General features: G+C 43.5%; 1 protein-coding gene across 1 annotated transcript; it reads left to right on the forward strand.

The window, feature by feature from the left end:
• The first annotated feature begins 470 nt into the window (after positions 1–470).
• G6PC1 (glucose-6-phosphatase catalytic subunit 1) lies at positions 471–8,349 on the forward strand. The gene is made up of 5 exons (XM_042915454.1): positions 471–805; positions 3,106–3,215; positions 4,405–4,510; positions 5,150–5,265; positions 7,495–8,349. Exons 1-5 carry the CDS (start codon positions 576–578, stop codon positions 8,004–8,006), a joined length of 1,074 nt encoding a protein of 357 aa, XP_042771388.1. The 5' UTR covers positions 471–575; the 3' UTR covers positions 8,007–8,349.
• Positions 8,350–15,538: the final 7,189 nt, after the last annotated feature.

A 15,538-nucleotide genomic window follows, 5' to 3' on the forward strand; every position in this document is an offset into this window, starting at 1 on the left:
CAGAGGCACTTCATAGACTCTATGCCATTAAGAAAGGCCCAGCAAGGTGAGGGCTCCCAGTACAATAGAATTTACTGTATTTTAAAAGTGATACTCTTAAAACATGATAGCTAGAGTACCAAGACTTTTCTTTGTCCTCAGATAAGTGCACTTGCAGACAGGGAATCAGGATCTTTGCAAGAACCATGGCAGATTTAGACTCTGTCCTGTGTCTCTGGCTGGGTTTCGGAGCCAGGAAGGCAGCCCCTGAACTATCAAGCAGCATGCCAAAGTTAATCATTGGCCCTGCCAAGTACATGGCAAATCAGGCTGTTTTTGTGTGCCCGTTTTTCTATTTTACGTAAATCACCCTGAACATGTTTGCATCAACCTACTGGTGATGCACCTTTGATCAATAGATTTTAGACAAAAGTGGTTTTTGAGTCCAAAGAGCAGGGCTGGGTTGACCTGCAGACTGGATACAGGGTGTATAAAAACAGGGGCAAGGCACAGGCTGATAGCAGAGCAATCACCACCAAGACTGTAATAACTGCAAAGGCTCAGCTGAAGGGTGCCCGAGGGGCCACGGAGTAAGGATGGAGAAAGGAATGAATGTTCTTCATGACTTTGGGATCCAGTCAACGCACTACCTCCAGGTGAATTACCAGGACTCCCAGGATTGGTTCATCTTGGTGTCCGTGATTGCAGACCTCAGGAATGCCTTCTATGTCCTCTTCCCCATCTGGTTCCATCTTCGCGAAGCTGTGGGCATTAAACTCCTCTGGGTAGCTGTGATTGGAGACTGGCTCAACCTCGTCTTTAAGTGGTGAGTAAGAGCCAGACAGAGAGGAGATCGGCAAGGGAAGAGGCTGGCATTCTCTCTGGAAATGTCTGTCCATTGGAAGTTGCCTTCTCCATGCTATTCGGGGAGCTACAGGTTACTCCCCTCCTGACTTTGGATCATCTACATAAAGAGGGAAGACAGAGAAAACCCTGTCAATGAGTTGAAGATACAGGCAAGGCTATTTCGTATGGATGGAAGGCCAGCTGGACTTAGTGAAAAGTCTGAAATTCTAGCTTATAAGCAAAGAAGTACAGTTTTATTACTTTGAAGCAGAATAGGCAATGTAAAGATAGATGTAGGAAAGAAGAAAGATGATGCATGAAATCAGGAAGCATGTAGATAATTCAAAAACCTATTGCATGGACAAATGAGAAGTAACCCAGAGAACTGGGCTCCAACCCTTGTTCAGCCACCTACCAACTCTATGTCCTGGGCAAGTCAAAGCAACTCTCTGAGTTTCTGTTTTATAATCTGTAAACTTAGGTTATCTCTGGGACCTTAATAATAATTCTAGTTAACATTTATTGAACATTTAGTAGGTACTAGGTCATGTGCCAAGTGCTTTTCTATGGGATGGTTACTACTATATTACAGATGAAGAGACAGAGGCACTGAGTTAAGTGACCACAACTAGATCAACATAGACAGTCAATGTCAGAGGCAGCATTTAAGCCCAGACAAGCTGGTTTCAGAGGTCAGGCTCTTAAGAACTACGTTATGTTCAGTGCTGATGAATTGACTCTCTCGGGGAGCAGGAGGAAGCCCTAATTTTAGCGTTTGTCAATTTCTGCTGTATATATATGTGTGTGCGTGTGTGTGTGTGTATACACACACATAATACACACACACACACATATATATATATATATATATATATATATATATATATATATATATTCCCATTGGGGCCACTTTCAATCTACTCATCAGTCAAGCTTGCAAAAATCCTAAATATTTCTCAATTGTTAGCCAGTACCATCGGACTCTAGAACATCACTGGTTTGGCTTCTATTTCCTCATCTAGACAATAAAGAGATTGGGCCATCTAAGACCTTTAACATCCTTAAAACTGTCTATGTCTACTGTCAGGTAATTCTGAGACCTTTTTAGCTCTAATATTCTTTAGTCATAAACAATAAAAGTCCTTTAAAAGTAGGGTAAAAAGTTGTCATGGGGCTCAGAGGCCCAAGGCATATTGATGTGGTTTTGAAAGTTCTGTTGAAAAATCGACTAAGTTTTGTCTGTAATGTCCCCTTATTCAATAGCATGATCCTAAAAAGTAAACAGCTAAAGAGTTACTTCAAATATCTGATCTCGGTTGAAGAACCATAGATTTTCTCTGAGGTCAGAGTTAGTGACTGTCTTTGATTTCGGTGAAAAATCACTATTCCACCTCTGGAGTGGCTGACCTTTGACACCTGTTTCCACAAAGAAAAACGTGTCTAGTACTTTTAAAGGCAAAGTGGTTTGTGTGAGATGCCCTGTTCCAAAGCAGAGAGGATACAAAGCAAGCACTTGAAGCTATATATGTCTTTACAGACAACAATTCTTATAACAAGGAGGCCAAGTCTCCTGAGGGTGCTTCTCCCTAGAATGCTAAGGCACATTCTCTGATGTCAGAGGAAACCCAAGACTCCCGGAGGCCTGACGAAAGAGAATAGGGACCTAGAAAGATATGCAAGTCCAAGCTGCAAACTGTAATGTATGCATCCTTCCAGACAGATTCTTGCTGGGGTTTTTAAAAAGTCGCATAGCTGGGGCACCTGGGTGGCTCAGTCGGTTGGGCGTCTGACTTTGGCTCAGGTCATGATGTCACAAGTCTGTGAGTTCGAGCCCCGCGTCGGGCTCTGTGCTGACAGCTCAGAGCCTGGAGCCTGCTTTGGATTCTGTGTCTCCCTCTCTCTGCTCCTCCCCTGCTCAGGCTCTGTCTCTCTGTCTCAAAAATAAATAAAAACATTAAAAAAAATTTTTTTTAAGTCACATAGCTTCCATTACTATGGATTTTTAGGATCTTGGGTTTATTTATTTCTGTTTGAATAAATAATACATTCAAATATTCAAAATTCAAAAGTTGTATAAAGAATGTACCAGAAAAAGTCTCCCTCCACTACCGCTCTCCAGCCACTCGGTTCTCCTTCTTGGAGGCAACCAAAGCTAACAGGGTTTTGTTTAGGATCGCATGAATCTTCTCCCCAAGCTACTCTCTCTTCTCAAAGGTGTGGGCTTTGAGAAAAAAAAGGGTTCTTTCAGTCACTCCAGACGCCGGGTCTGCTTTTTTACAGGATTCTCTTTGGACAGCGTCCATACTGGTGGGTCATGGACACCGACTACTACGGCAACACCTCCGTGCCACTGATAAAGCAGTTCCCAGTCACCTGCGAGACTGGACCAGGTGAGAGTCCCAGCCCCTGTAGAGACAGAAGCTGGGTGCATCTTGCTCACTGTGGACACCTATCAGTATTCATTGTAGATGAAGCTGTCTTTGAGGGGACATGAGGAGAGCCACTCCTTCAAGCTTTTGTCATGGTCTTCAATTGGGTACAACTCCATTCTAATTCAATTCAAGAAGGCCTTCTGAATAACATATTGCTGCTACATTAGAAAACACCTAAGAGGGGCGCCTGGGTGGCTCAGTCAGTTAAGTGGCTGACTTTGGCTCCAGTCATGATCTCACGGTTCATGGGTTCAAGCCCTGTGTCGGGCTCTGTGCTGACAGCTCAGAGCCTGGAGCCTGCTTCAGATTCTCTGTCTTTCTCTCTCTGCCCCTCCCCTGCTCGTGCTCTGTCTCTGTCTCCCAAAAATAAATAAACATTAAAAAAATTTAAAAAAAAAAGAAATCACCTAATATTTCCAGAACATAAATTGTTAGTCCGGAGAGGCAAGGGGACTCTCCAAGCACTCTCATGAGAGTAACTGCATTATGGTCCTTGGCCCAGGGAAGGGAAAGCAGTAGAAGCCTATGCCCCTGGCTATCCTTCCCCAAGGCCTGGTCAAGTAGATCTATCTTCCTGAGCTGACTGTACAACCCCCCACTGTGCTTGTACTTTACTAGTGACAACCAGACAGTTATTGTAAAATCGAATGATAGATTTCCTTTTTCAGTAGGTGGTGGAATATCCAACCCCTTTGCTCACCCTTAAGTCTTGGCTCTAGCCTCCCTTCCTCAGGGACCCTATCCCTGACTCCCAAACTAGAGCATGGACCTTAGTTATTTGTTCTCATAAGCCCTTTGTTCACTTCAGAGCATATTCATTCATTCAGATGTTATTCATTGAGCACCTCCTCTGTGCCAGACACTGTTCCAGAAAGTTGGAGTACCTCAGTGAATACAGCAGACAAAGATTCCGGCCCTGGTGTAACTAAAATTCGAGTGGTGTGCCATGGGTGTAGGCATGCAAGTACAATATACAAAATCATCATACATAAGTAAAATATATAGGATGTTAGAAGATGATAATGAAGAAGGAGGAGGAGAAGGAGGAGAAGGGTGGGTGGATGAGATAGACGACATCCCCTAGCAGTCTCCCAGATGGAGACTTTTCACCTTTAGTTCATCCATTCATCTCTTCCCTATCCTTTAGGAAGTCCCTCTGGTCATGCCATGGGTACAGCAGGTGTATACTATGTGATGGTCACATCCACCCTCTCTATGTTTCGGGGAAAGAAAAAGCCAACCTACAGATTTCGGTAAGAACCCCCAGCACTGGGGTGTGGGTGGTGGAGGGCAGGAGGTGACTCTGTAACTGACACACCCCTTGCTCTTCCTCACATTCCCCACCCCTAGCCCACCCTGTCTTGGGTTGGTCCTGAGCAGAGTTGTGGTCTTTCTGCGGAGAGCAAACATTAGAGTCACAGAATGTCAGGGTTGGAAGGGACCGATGAGAGCAACCCTGAATTTTACAGATAAGGAAACAAAGCCTAATATGGTAAAGGAGCTTCTCAGGGTCAGGTAGTGCAGTAGTGGCAGGTTTAAAACAAAAAACAAAACAAAAACAAACAAAAAAACCATTTCTGTACCAACCAAAGAGTCACCTTGTTCAGGTTAAAATCGAAAGAGAAACATAAAACATTCCTGTTACAGGGAATTCCGAGAATACAGCCACTGTGCAAACGCTTAATTATCAAACATAAAATATTTAACATTCACACATGTAAGGGTTCACCACGTGACACCAGTATCTCTGAGCTTTTGAGTACGGGCTTCAATTTACAAAAATTCCACTGACTGTACCTAAGTCTGCCAAGCGTCAGCATTCCTGCCAGAGCTGTTCTTTTTGCTGAAGGATCTGTATCTGGGTTCTGTTATGACTGCCTCTTCCGTTGCAGGTGCTTGAACGTCATTTTGTGGTTGGGATTCTGGGCAGTGCAGCTGAACGTCTGTTTGTCCCGAATCTACCTTGCTGCTCATTTTCCCCATCAGGTTGTCGCTGGAGTCCTATCAGGTATCAGCTGCTCTGGCTGTCTCCCTTCCTCCCCTCCTGTACCGTGTCTCCCAAACCAGGACAAAATCCCAGCATTCCATCCATGTTCTGGGCATAACCAATGCTGTTAGCATTTCAGTGGGTTGAAAGTCAAGGGTGGGCAACTTGAAACTATTCATTTCTATAGGAGTGCCCAGATCTACATAATTAAATATGCTTCAGAAACGTTGCAATACATCAAGTTAACTTACCCACTTGAATTAACATGAAATTTTCTTACTTAAAAAAAAAAAAAAGGTTTTCATGTGTATTTATTCCTGAGAGAGAGGAACAGGGAGGGGCAGAGAGAGGGGGAGACACATAATCCGAAGCAGGCTCCAGGCTCTGAGCTGTCAGCACAGAGCCCCACATGGGGCTCGAACACACAAACCATGAGATCATGACTTGAGCTGAAGTCGGACGCTTAACCTACTGAGCCACCCAGGTGCCTCTAAATTTCCTTACTTTGTATATTCTTTATTTCTTACTGGTCTTTGAATGGAAATGGCCCCTAGTTTAGTTTTAAGGGAGTCTACCAAATTAGCAGTGTCCTAGAAAAGCTCTTTATTTGGGTAAATTAATTTTCAAACCCACTGTTGGTTTTTCTTATAAGGTTAGAGTTCTTAATACAGTTGATACTTGAATGATGCAGGCATTAGGGGCATTCACTCACACACACACAGACACACACACACACACACACACACACACACACACATACACACATCGAAAATCCATATATAACTTTGACTCCCCCAAATTTAACTACTAATAGCCTATTGTTGACTGAAAGCCCTACCGATAACATAACACATATTTTGTATGTTATATGTATTATATCCACATTCTTACAATAAAGTAAGCTAGAGAAAAGAAAATGTTACTAAGAAAATCAGCAGGAAAAGAAAATACATTTATATTACTATACTGTATTTATTTTTAAAAATCTGCATATGGGGGTGCCTGGGTGGCTCAGTCAGTTAAGCATCCGACTTAGCTCAAGTCATGATCTCATGGTTTGTGGGTTCGAGCCCTGTGTCAGGCTATGTGCTGACAGCTCAGAGCCTGCTTCAGATTCTGTGTCTCCCTCTCTCTCTCTTCTCCTCCGCTCACGCTCTGTCTCTCTCTCTCAAAAATAAATAAACATTTTTTTGAATCTGCATATAAGTGGACCCACCTAGATCAAACCCAAGGTCAACTATACTTCTGTTTTCTTAGATCCCATTAATAAGGGGCAGAAAAGACTTAGGTTAAGTGTAAGAAAGAATTTCTTTACTTTGTGGGAGGTACTGGAATATAAGACCTTAGGGAAATTGTAGAATTTCCCTCCTGGAGATGGGTAAGAGCAGAATACAGTAACATTACAAGAAGAGTGTTGAGTACAAGGGAGATAACAATTTCATGACAGCCATAACTGTAATGTAGCATTGAGCACTGGGTGCCATATTTGAGGAAGAGCCCAGAAGCCATGTTATATGAAAGACCTGAGAATGTTTAGGTTAGAGAGGAGAAGAACTGTCTTCACATGTGTTAACAAGGCTCTAGATTTACTTAACTCCTATGGAAAGAACTGAGATCAACAGATGGCATTAGAGGGGGCCACATTTCAGTTTAGCACAAGGAAGAACTTTTAAAATAATCAAATCCATTCAGGGTTACCTGGGTGGCTCAGTTGGTTGAGCTCTGGCTTTTGACTTCGGCTCAGGTCATGATCTCATGGTTCCTGGGATCGAGCCCCAAGTCAGGCTCTGCGTTGTTAGTGCAGAACCTGCTTTGGATTCTCTCCCTCCTCTCTCTCTGCTCCTCCTCCACTCATGCTGTCTCTCTCTCTCTCTCTCTCTCTCTCTCTCTGTCTCAAGATAAACATTTTTTAAAAATTGAATCCATTCAAAGATGAAATGGGCTGCCCAAATGGGAGTGAGCTCTCCATACCTGTGGACATTCAAGTAGAAATATGAGAACTCCCGACAGGAAAGATGCATGAAGTAGGAGAATGTATGTGACATGACTCTTCCATTTGAAAGAGTCTATGGCTGAGGACAGACTGGAGTTACATACGGGAATAAACCAGGTGACCCTCTGTTCTAGCGTCTGTGATTTAATGCCACAATGGCAGGATGGATGATATGTCACCCATTGCTCCAAACCCACCCATAGCTGAAGGTTCAGAGTCTTCCCCAATTTTTCACTGTCATTCTTTCTTCCACTCAGGCATTGCTGTTGCTGAAACTTTCCGCCACATCCAGAGCATCTACAATGCCAGCCTCAAGAAATATTTTCTCATTACCTTCTTCCTGCTCAGCTTTGCCATTGGATTTTACCTGCTGCTAAAGGGGTTGGGTGTAGACCTCCTGTGGACACTAGAAAAAGCCAGGAGATGGTGTGAGCGGCCAGAATGGGTCCACATTGACACCACGCCCTTTGCCAGCCTCCTCAAGAATGTGGGCACCCTCTTCGGCTTGGGGCTGGCTCTCAACTCCAGCATGTATCGGGAGAGCTGCAAGGGCACACTTAGCAAGTGGTTCCCATTCCGCCTCAGCTGTATTGTGGTCTCTCTCATCCTCCTGCACCTCTTTGACTCTTTGAAACCCCCATCCCAAATTGAGCTGATCTTCTACATCCTGTCCTTCTGCAAGAGTGCAGCGGTGCCCCTGGCATCTGTCAGCCTCATACCCTACTGTCTTGCCCGGGTCCTGGGCCAGCCAGACAAGAAGTCTTTATAAAGGATGTGGAGTCTTCAGTATTCAAAGTCAAATGACTGTGCCAACGATTGAGGATGGCTAGGATCTTCTGCCAGCCTGTTTTGGGCCAGAGGTGCTAGAGTCAGCTGAGAAAGCCTTGTCTGTTAAAAGTTCGGTCATTCTGGATTTTTCCCTGAAGACTTGCTTGTTCTTTTAGACATACAAAAGCAAGACTTCCAGGAAGGGTCAGTTCATCATCCCAGGTGGGAGATCCCCACTGAAAATTTTCTACCTGTCCCCATCCTTACCCAGACAAGGGAAAGGAGCAGTGAATTTGATAGGGAAAGCAGGACCATTAAGGAAGACTTTTTAGGATCTTGTGTATCATGCAATTTATGTTAAACAATACCTAAATGGCTTTGTTCATATTTGAATCTTTAGGTAAGGGACTCTCAATAGTGGGGGACCAACTTAAAGTCTAATTATAAGTAGTTAGTGGGGTAATTCTGCTTCTTGTATTTTTCTATTATATATCTATGGTCATTGTATTTACGAGGCTTTCTGAATGGCCACAGAGACCTAGATTTGTACTAGGTCGGAGCATTCAGGTATAGTCAGCTTCTCTTCTATCACACTAGATCTTCCTCCTTGTTAGCTCAGCTCTGCTTTCCCTAGAATTTTCCACTAGCCCCACATCCTGTCGGATGCTCAGATGCCCAAAGGCAACTCTGGGTAGTGCTTTGTATGGTCTAGTTAAGTTCTGAAATCTTGGGCAAAAAGGCGAGGAGAGGGCAGGGAGAGACAAGGATTCCTCTCTCCAAAAGGTCACTCCAATGTTACTTTTGATTCCTAGAGGGTAAATATGACTCCTTTCTCTATCCCAAGCCAACCAAGAGCACATTCTTGGAGGAAAAGTCAGCTCTTCCTTGTCTGTTCTTCAGTCTCAGTTGATTTGTAGAATATGCCTTAAAAAAATGTTAAAGTCTATTTATTTGAGAGTCCTTGTTTTTGCTACTAATTATACAGTTCGCCATATATTACCATTCACACCAATCATCCTGGTCATGACATCTTTGAAAAGAAAAATATATATGTGCAGTATTTTATTAAAACAACATTTTATTTAAGAATGAAGTCTTACTGATTACTATATTTTAGATGCCATGTGATCTGAAGGTTCTAATTCTGGCTCAGCTAAATTTCTAGCTCTTTCTCTATTTCCCTAAACAAATAATTTAGTTTCTGTGTACCTATGTTTTCCCTTTGGAGAAAGAAAATCTTGGGCTGGCCAGGAGTCCCAGTAGAGCTGGGGGACATACAAGGTGTCCACGGGGGCACAGATAGGGTTGAGTATATCAACATAGGCACAATATCATAGGCCAAGATTGAGCATTAGTTGCCAGACCACAGGTCAGCATGAGCTGCTCTAAGGGATCAAATTGCAACTTAAAGGCAAACAGACAGGATCATTACCAAGCGAAGCAATCAGGGAATGTAAGTCATAGCAACAGAAAAAGACTAGGTAGACTCTGGAATCCAGTAACCCAGCATCAGCAAGCAGCAAGGTTGGGGGTTATAGTTAAAGAAAGTCTAAACAGAGCAAGTCAAAGCAGCAGAGAATGCTCACGGGAGCTACTTCAGTTTCCCCTCCTATTCCCTACGATCCCCTATGATCAATTTCATCCTAGGTACAGGGTGCCTCTTCCAAAGGCCTGGACTCATCAGCATAACCCTGGATCTACTGAGGATGAAATGCTCACTCACTTCGGAACTTTGGAATGTGTATGTTTAGGAAAGTTTAGTCTTCCTACTGGATTTGGTTTCTTCAAGGGCACGAGGCCCCTCAGAGACTCTGTCTTACCAAGGGAGACTCTGTCTTACCAAATGGTCTTGTTCTCTCTAAATTGAACCCCAGTGCTCAAGCATGACCCCGATCCTTGATGATTTACTCATTCCCAGGGACCAAGTCCAGATCCCTTGCAATAGGATTCTGGCAGAGAGTAAATAATGTCCCTGCCCCTGGAGGTTGGTGAGGTTGATAAGGACACATAACAGGTAAAATTTATTTTATCTGTTTACTTACTATTTGCCAGGCTCTGTTCTATGCATTTTATTTATTTCTACAATTAATTCACTTAATTCTCCCAACATCTCTGTGAGGTGGGTGCTATAATTTACCCCCACATTACGTGTGAATAGCGCAGAGATAGTAGGTATCTTGCCCAGAATAAGGAAGCAAACCAAGTCGTCTCAGGACACCTGGGTGGTTCAGTTGGTTAAGCATCTGACTTCGGCTCAGGTCATGATCTTGTGGTTCACAAGTTTGAGCCCTGCATTGAGCTCTGTGCTGACAACTCAGAGCCTGGAGCCTGCTTCGGATTCTGTGTCTCCCTCTCTCTCTTTCTCTGCCCCTTCCCCACTTGCACCCTGTCTCTCTCTTTCAAAAATAAACAACAAAAACATTAAAAGAAAAAAGAACCAAGGACCAAGCCGTCTCACTACAGAGTCCATGCTCCATCCTGTAGCCCCCTCACACTCGTGGATGCCAGTAAGCCTGGCAGCTGTTTCAAGCCATCCTTCGGATGCCAGATACAACTTTTAATTCAGACCAAGGAGTATTTGTTTTCTTATGGTCAAAGGAATTCTAAAACTTAGAGTGATCCTCCCAGTGAGTTAGAATTAGTTTTCAAGTATGCAGATACCAATGTCAAAGGCAACTTCATAAAATAACTATTGAAACAGGCATAACCATATTAGTTTAACTAGCTCTTTCTTTCAAAAAAAAAAAAGACTTGGGGCGCCTGGTGGCTCAGTCGGTTAAGCGGCCGACTTCGGCTCAGGTCATGTTCTCGGAGTTTGTGGACTTAAGCCCCACATCGGGCTCTGTGCTGACAACTCAGAGCCTGGAACCTGCTTCGGATTCTGTGTCTCTCCCTCTCTCTCTGCCCCTCCCCCACTCCTGCTCTGACTCTCTCTTTCAAAAGTAAAACATTTTTAAAAATAACAATAATAAAAGAGTTTAACAGTCACGCTCAGACTATCTGGGTCAGACAGTAAGTGACTTACTATTTCTACAACTGAGATAGAACAAGAAGACAATTACCACAAAGAACTTTCGGTATAGAGCCCTGTACAAGGGTAGAAAACAAAGAGATGTTGTGAGGACCATTTAGGTCAGAGAATCCCCAGATATGTGATTGCTACCTTTCTTTGGGATGGGCAAAGTCTGAATTTGTGATGGGTGAGCAGAAAGATTGTCCATGATCAATTCATAACAGCCAATAGCCAATGTGTTAGCACATTCTGATCACGGACCGCCTGCCCAGGTTACAGAGGTATGTTTGCTTTAGAAATGACTTTGTGAAGGGATGCCTGGGTGGCTCAGTTAAGCGTCCGACTTCAGCTCAGATCACGATCTCATGGTTCATGAGTTCAAGACCCGCATCGGGCTCTGTGCTGACAGCTCAGAGCCTGGAGCCTGCTTCAGCTTCTGTGTCTCCCTCTTTCTCTGTCCTTCTCCCACTCTCACTCTGTCTCTCTCTCAAAAAATAAACATTAAAAAAATAAGAAAGAAAGAAATGACTTGTGAGTCCTCAGGATGGAAGTCAATGTAAGTGATCAATGACAGATTTGAACCAAGATCTATGTCATGTTATAGCATAATTTGATAGATTGTTCTAGCAGTCTATCAGTTTTGAAGAGGTACATTTAAGGATCACACACACACACACACACACACACACACACACAGAGATTATACGATTGTATTATTGGCCTAGGAAAATAGACCCATTAAGAAAGTGCAGCTTCTGCTGCTGTGGTCAGTGCTGCTGCACCACAGAGAGATTACAGGCTGAGGGCTTTGGTTTTTAATAAAATTTATAGTAGTTTTTTAAAAATTTATAACATCTTTATTGAGATATAATTCACATATCATACAATCCCTCCCCTTTTTTTAGAGACAGTGCCTGAGAGAGCAAGGGAGGGGCAGAGAGAGAGGGAGAGAAAGAATCCCAAACAATCTTCATGCTGTTATCGCAGAGCTCGATGTGGGGCCCCATCCCATGAACTGTGAGATCATAACCTAAGCTGAAGTCAAGAGTCAGACCCCACCACCCAGCCCCCCTAATTCACCCATTTGAAGCATACAATTCAATGGGTTTTAGCATCTTCAGAGAATCGTACAACCCTCACCACAAATCAATTTTAGAACATTCTTGGTCACTCTGTAGAGAAACCTCGTACCCATTAGGAGTCACTTCCATTTACCCCCACTCAGCCAGCCCTACGCTACCACTGATCCACTTCCTGTTTCACAGATTTGCCTGTTGCAGACGTTCGATATCAAAGGAATCATACAATATGTGACCTTTGTGTCTGACTTCTTCCACTGAACATGATGTTTTCAGGCTTCATCGGTGTTATAACACGTATTAGTACTACATTGTACAGATATACTAAATTTTGTTGGTATGTTCATTACTTGATGATATTTGGGTGGCTTCCACTTTGAGGCTATTGCGAATGATACTGCTGTGAGCATTTGGGCACAAATTTCTGTGTGAATGCATGATTTCTTTTCTCTTGGGTACATACCCAGGCGTGGAATTGCTGGACCATACGGTAACTCTGTTTAACCTTTCAAGGAACTGCCAGACTGTTTTCTCAAAAGGCTTAGCAAAGGAAAGTTTTACAGTGTTTTTGTTTCTGCCATCTCTTTGGATTTATGACTCTGAGAAGCATACCTTGTATGATAGCTTTGTCTAATTCTTTGCTCTAGAAGAGTTTCACAGAAGGATTGATGAGGGGCTCAGATTTTACATGATGAAATGTCCGTGGGCTCTTGCTGTTTTTGTTGGCAATGGCTTTATTGTGCCAGCGTGCATTCCAGGATCATTTCATTCGAAGGCATGTCTGGATATTTGAAGTTCCAATCGATTGGCTGGTTGGTTGTAACTGGTTGTTTGTCAAAGTTTGCCGACTTGTTTCCTGAACACCGTGACTTTAGCTGCTGAATTATTAATATCTATTGATTGCATTCTATAGTAATCACTGAACTAGGACAGATGACTTTAAGGCCTCTATGTAAATAAAACAGGACAACATCATGTGTAACCAAGGGTTTTTCAAGAGCCTCTTGAGAATGGAAAGCACTCTGGCCAAATAGCCTTCAGATAATGTTGTTAAGGAAAGAATTGACTAGAAATGGTAAGAAGGAGCAGCCGACAGAAGTCACTTCCATTAGCGAACCAAGAACCTAATTAATCTGGAAGAGAAACTAGCAATTGCCTAGTCTGGTGATGGGCAGCCCAAAACCCAAAATCTAACTTCAGAGTGAAAGATTAAAAAGCTGCCTCTGGAGCAAACAGAAAAAGCAGAAACCCATAAATACAGAGAACAAGCTGGTGGTTGGCAGAGGGGAGGCCGTGGAGGGGTGAGTAAATGGGTGAAGGGGAGGTGGGAGGTACACTCTTCCAGTTATAGACCGAATAAGTCAGGGGATGAAAGGTATAGCATAAGAAATATCGTCAGTGTTATTATAATAGTGTTCCATGGTGGGGCGCCTGGGTGGCTCAGTTAAGCAGCCAACTGTTGATTTCAGCTCAGGTCATGACCTCACAGTCATGGGATCGAGCCCAGGGTGGGGCTGGGCTCTGTGCTGACAGTGCAGAGCCTGTTTGAGATTCTCCCTCTCCCTCTGCCCTTCTGCCCCCTCAAAATAAATAAATAAACTTAAAAAAAATAGTGTTATATGTTGACAGATGGCAGCTACACTTGTGGTGAGCATAGCATAACATAGAGACTTGTGGACTCACTCTGCTGTGTCAACTATACCTCAATAAAAAATTGAGGTGCCTGAGTGGCTCAGTGGGTTAAACATCCAACTTCCGTTCAGATCATGATCTCGTGGTTGGTGAGTCTGAGCCCCGTGTCGGGCTCTGTGCTGACAGCTCAGAGCCTGGAGCCTGCTTCAGATTCTGTCTCTCTCTCGCTCACTCTCTCTCTCTCTCTCTCTCTGCCCCTCCCCCAAACTGTCTCTCTCTCTCTAAAAAACATAAATATTAAAATAATAATAATATAGATTAAAAAAATAAAAGAAAGAAAGAAAAAGAAAAGAAAAAGCTGCCTCTGGGCTGCTGCTTCTTCATAAAAAAGAAAAATGTCTAGGGGCACCTGGGTGGCTCAGTCAGTTAAGTGTCCGACTTCAGTTCAGGTCACGATCTCACTGTTCGTAAGTTCAAGTCCCACATCTGGCTGCCCTACTGTCAGCCCAGAGCCTGCTCTGGATCCTCTGTCCCCCCCTCTCTCTGCCCCATCCCCATTCTTTCTTTTTACCTCTCTCTCTCTCTCTCTCAAAAATAAACATTAAAAATTAAAAACAAAAAAAAAAGAAAATAGTCTATAAATATTTTTATTTTTCCTGAATGGGGCCTTTTTTTTTAATTGCTCACTATTAATCCTTTTCAAAAATTTTTTTCATTTCCTAGATCCAGAAATGAAGGCCTAGAGAGGTAAAATAGCTCCTCTAAGTTATATAAGTAACCTGTCCTCAGGTCTCCTGATTCTTAGCAGACAGCAGTCTCCCCTTCGCCTGCCTCCTGCCTTTCCTTGGGCTGCTGTGTCAAATGCAGCTGTTGAAACAGAAGTGAACAGCATAAATAAACAGCAGAGCCAGCTCACTGGAACCTGAACCAGGGTTGTCAAGCAAATGAAAGCCACAGCTACAATAACTGTGCTCAACGTGGCCTGTTCTTAATTACGTTATGCACGCCTCTCTGCCTTTGCTCTCAAACATCTTTCCAGGGCAGAAGTGTAACTATGGCAAGAACTATGAAGATTTACGTTTTTGTTTTGTTTTGTCTCATCTTGTTTTGTTTTGTTTTTTGTAGCAGGAGGGTGGTTTTCCAGCCAGCACATTTTTGATATTTTTCTTTCTTCTCGCCTCCATCTTTTGCTTTCCGCATCGCACGGTCATTGTCTTCAGACCAGCTGGTAGGACTCCTCTGGTTTCGGCTCCAACACAGGACTGGGAATTCAAATCCTTTGTTAGCTGCGTTACTTTCTACCCAGAAGCAAAAAGAAGAAAATCTAACTCCTTCCCCTCCATGCTGCACTGCTTGGACTCCTTGACTGGGGCATGCTGTCAGAATTCCATCTTCCCCACTAACCTCCTCCTTAACCTCAGCCTATTGGCAATGCTGTCACTGACCCCTGCCTGATCACTCTTGTGACAAACGCAAATGAGCCTTTTGAGAGAGCTAATTTGGCCTGATTGATTTACTAGCCCAAGTAGCATAAATCAATTTTCTTTATTTTGGTTATGTCTTTAGATTGCCAGGGCTCCCCTTACCCATCCACATCCCCCTCTCCCCCAATACAATGACTGCAAGGGAACGACAATGGCATCATCACTCCCTAAAAACTGCAGCGAAACCACCATGGACACCAAACCTCCAAAGGGTTTCCTCGTCTTGGGAGCTTTGGGTGAGGCTCCCTCTCTCCTGACAGGTATCAGCGTTGATTCAGAAAAAGCTGACGCGAGCGGCCCATCTTTGATCTCGGTCTCCAAGCTT

The sequence above is a fragment of the Panthera leo genome, chromosome E1, assembly GCF_018350215.1.
Source record: "Panthera leo isolate Ple1 chromosome E1, P.leo_Ple1_pat1.1, whole genome shotgun sequence".
NCBI classification, from domain to species: Eukaryota; Metazoa; Chordata; class Mammalia; order Carnivora; family Felidae; genus Panthera; species Panthera leo.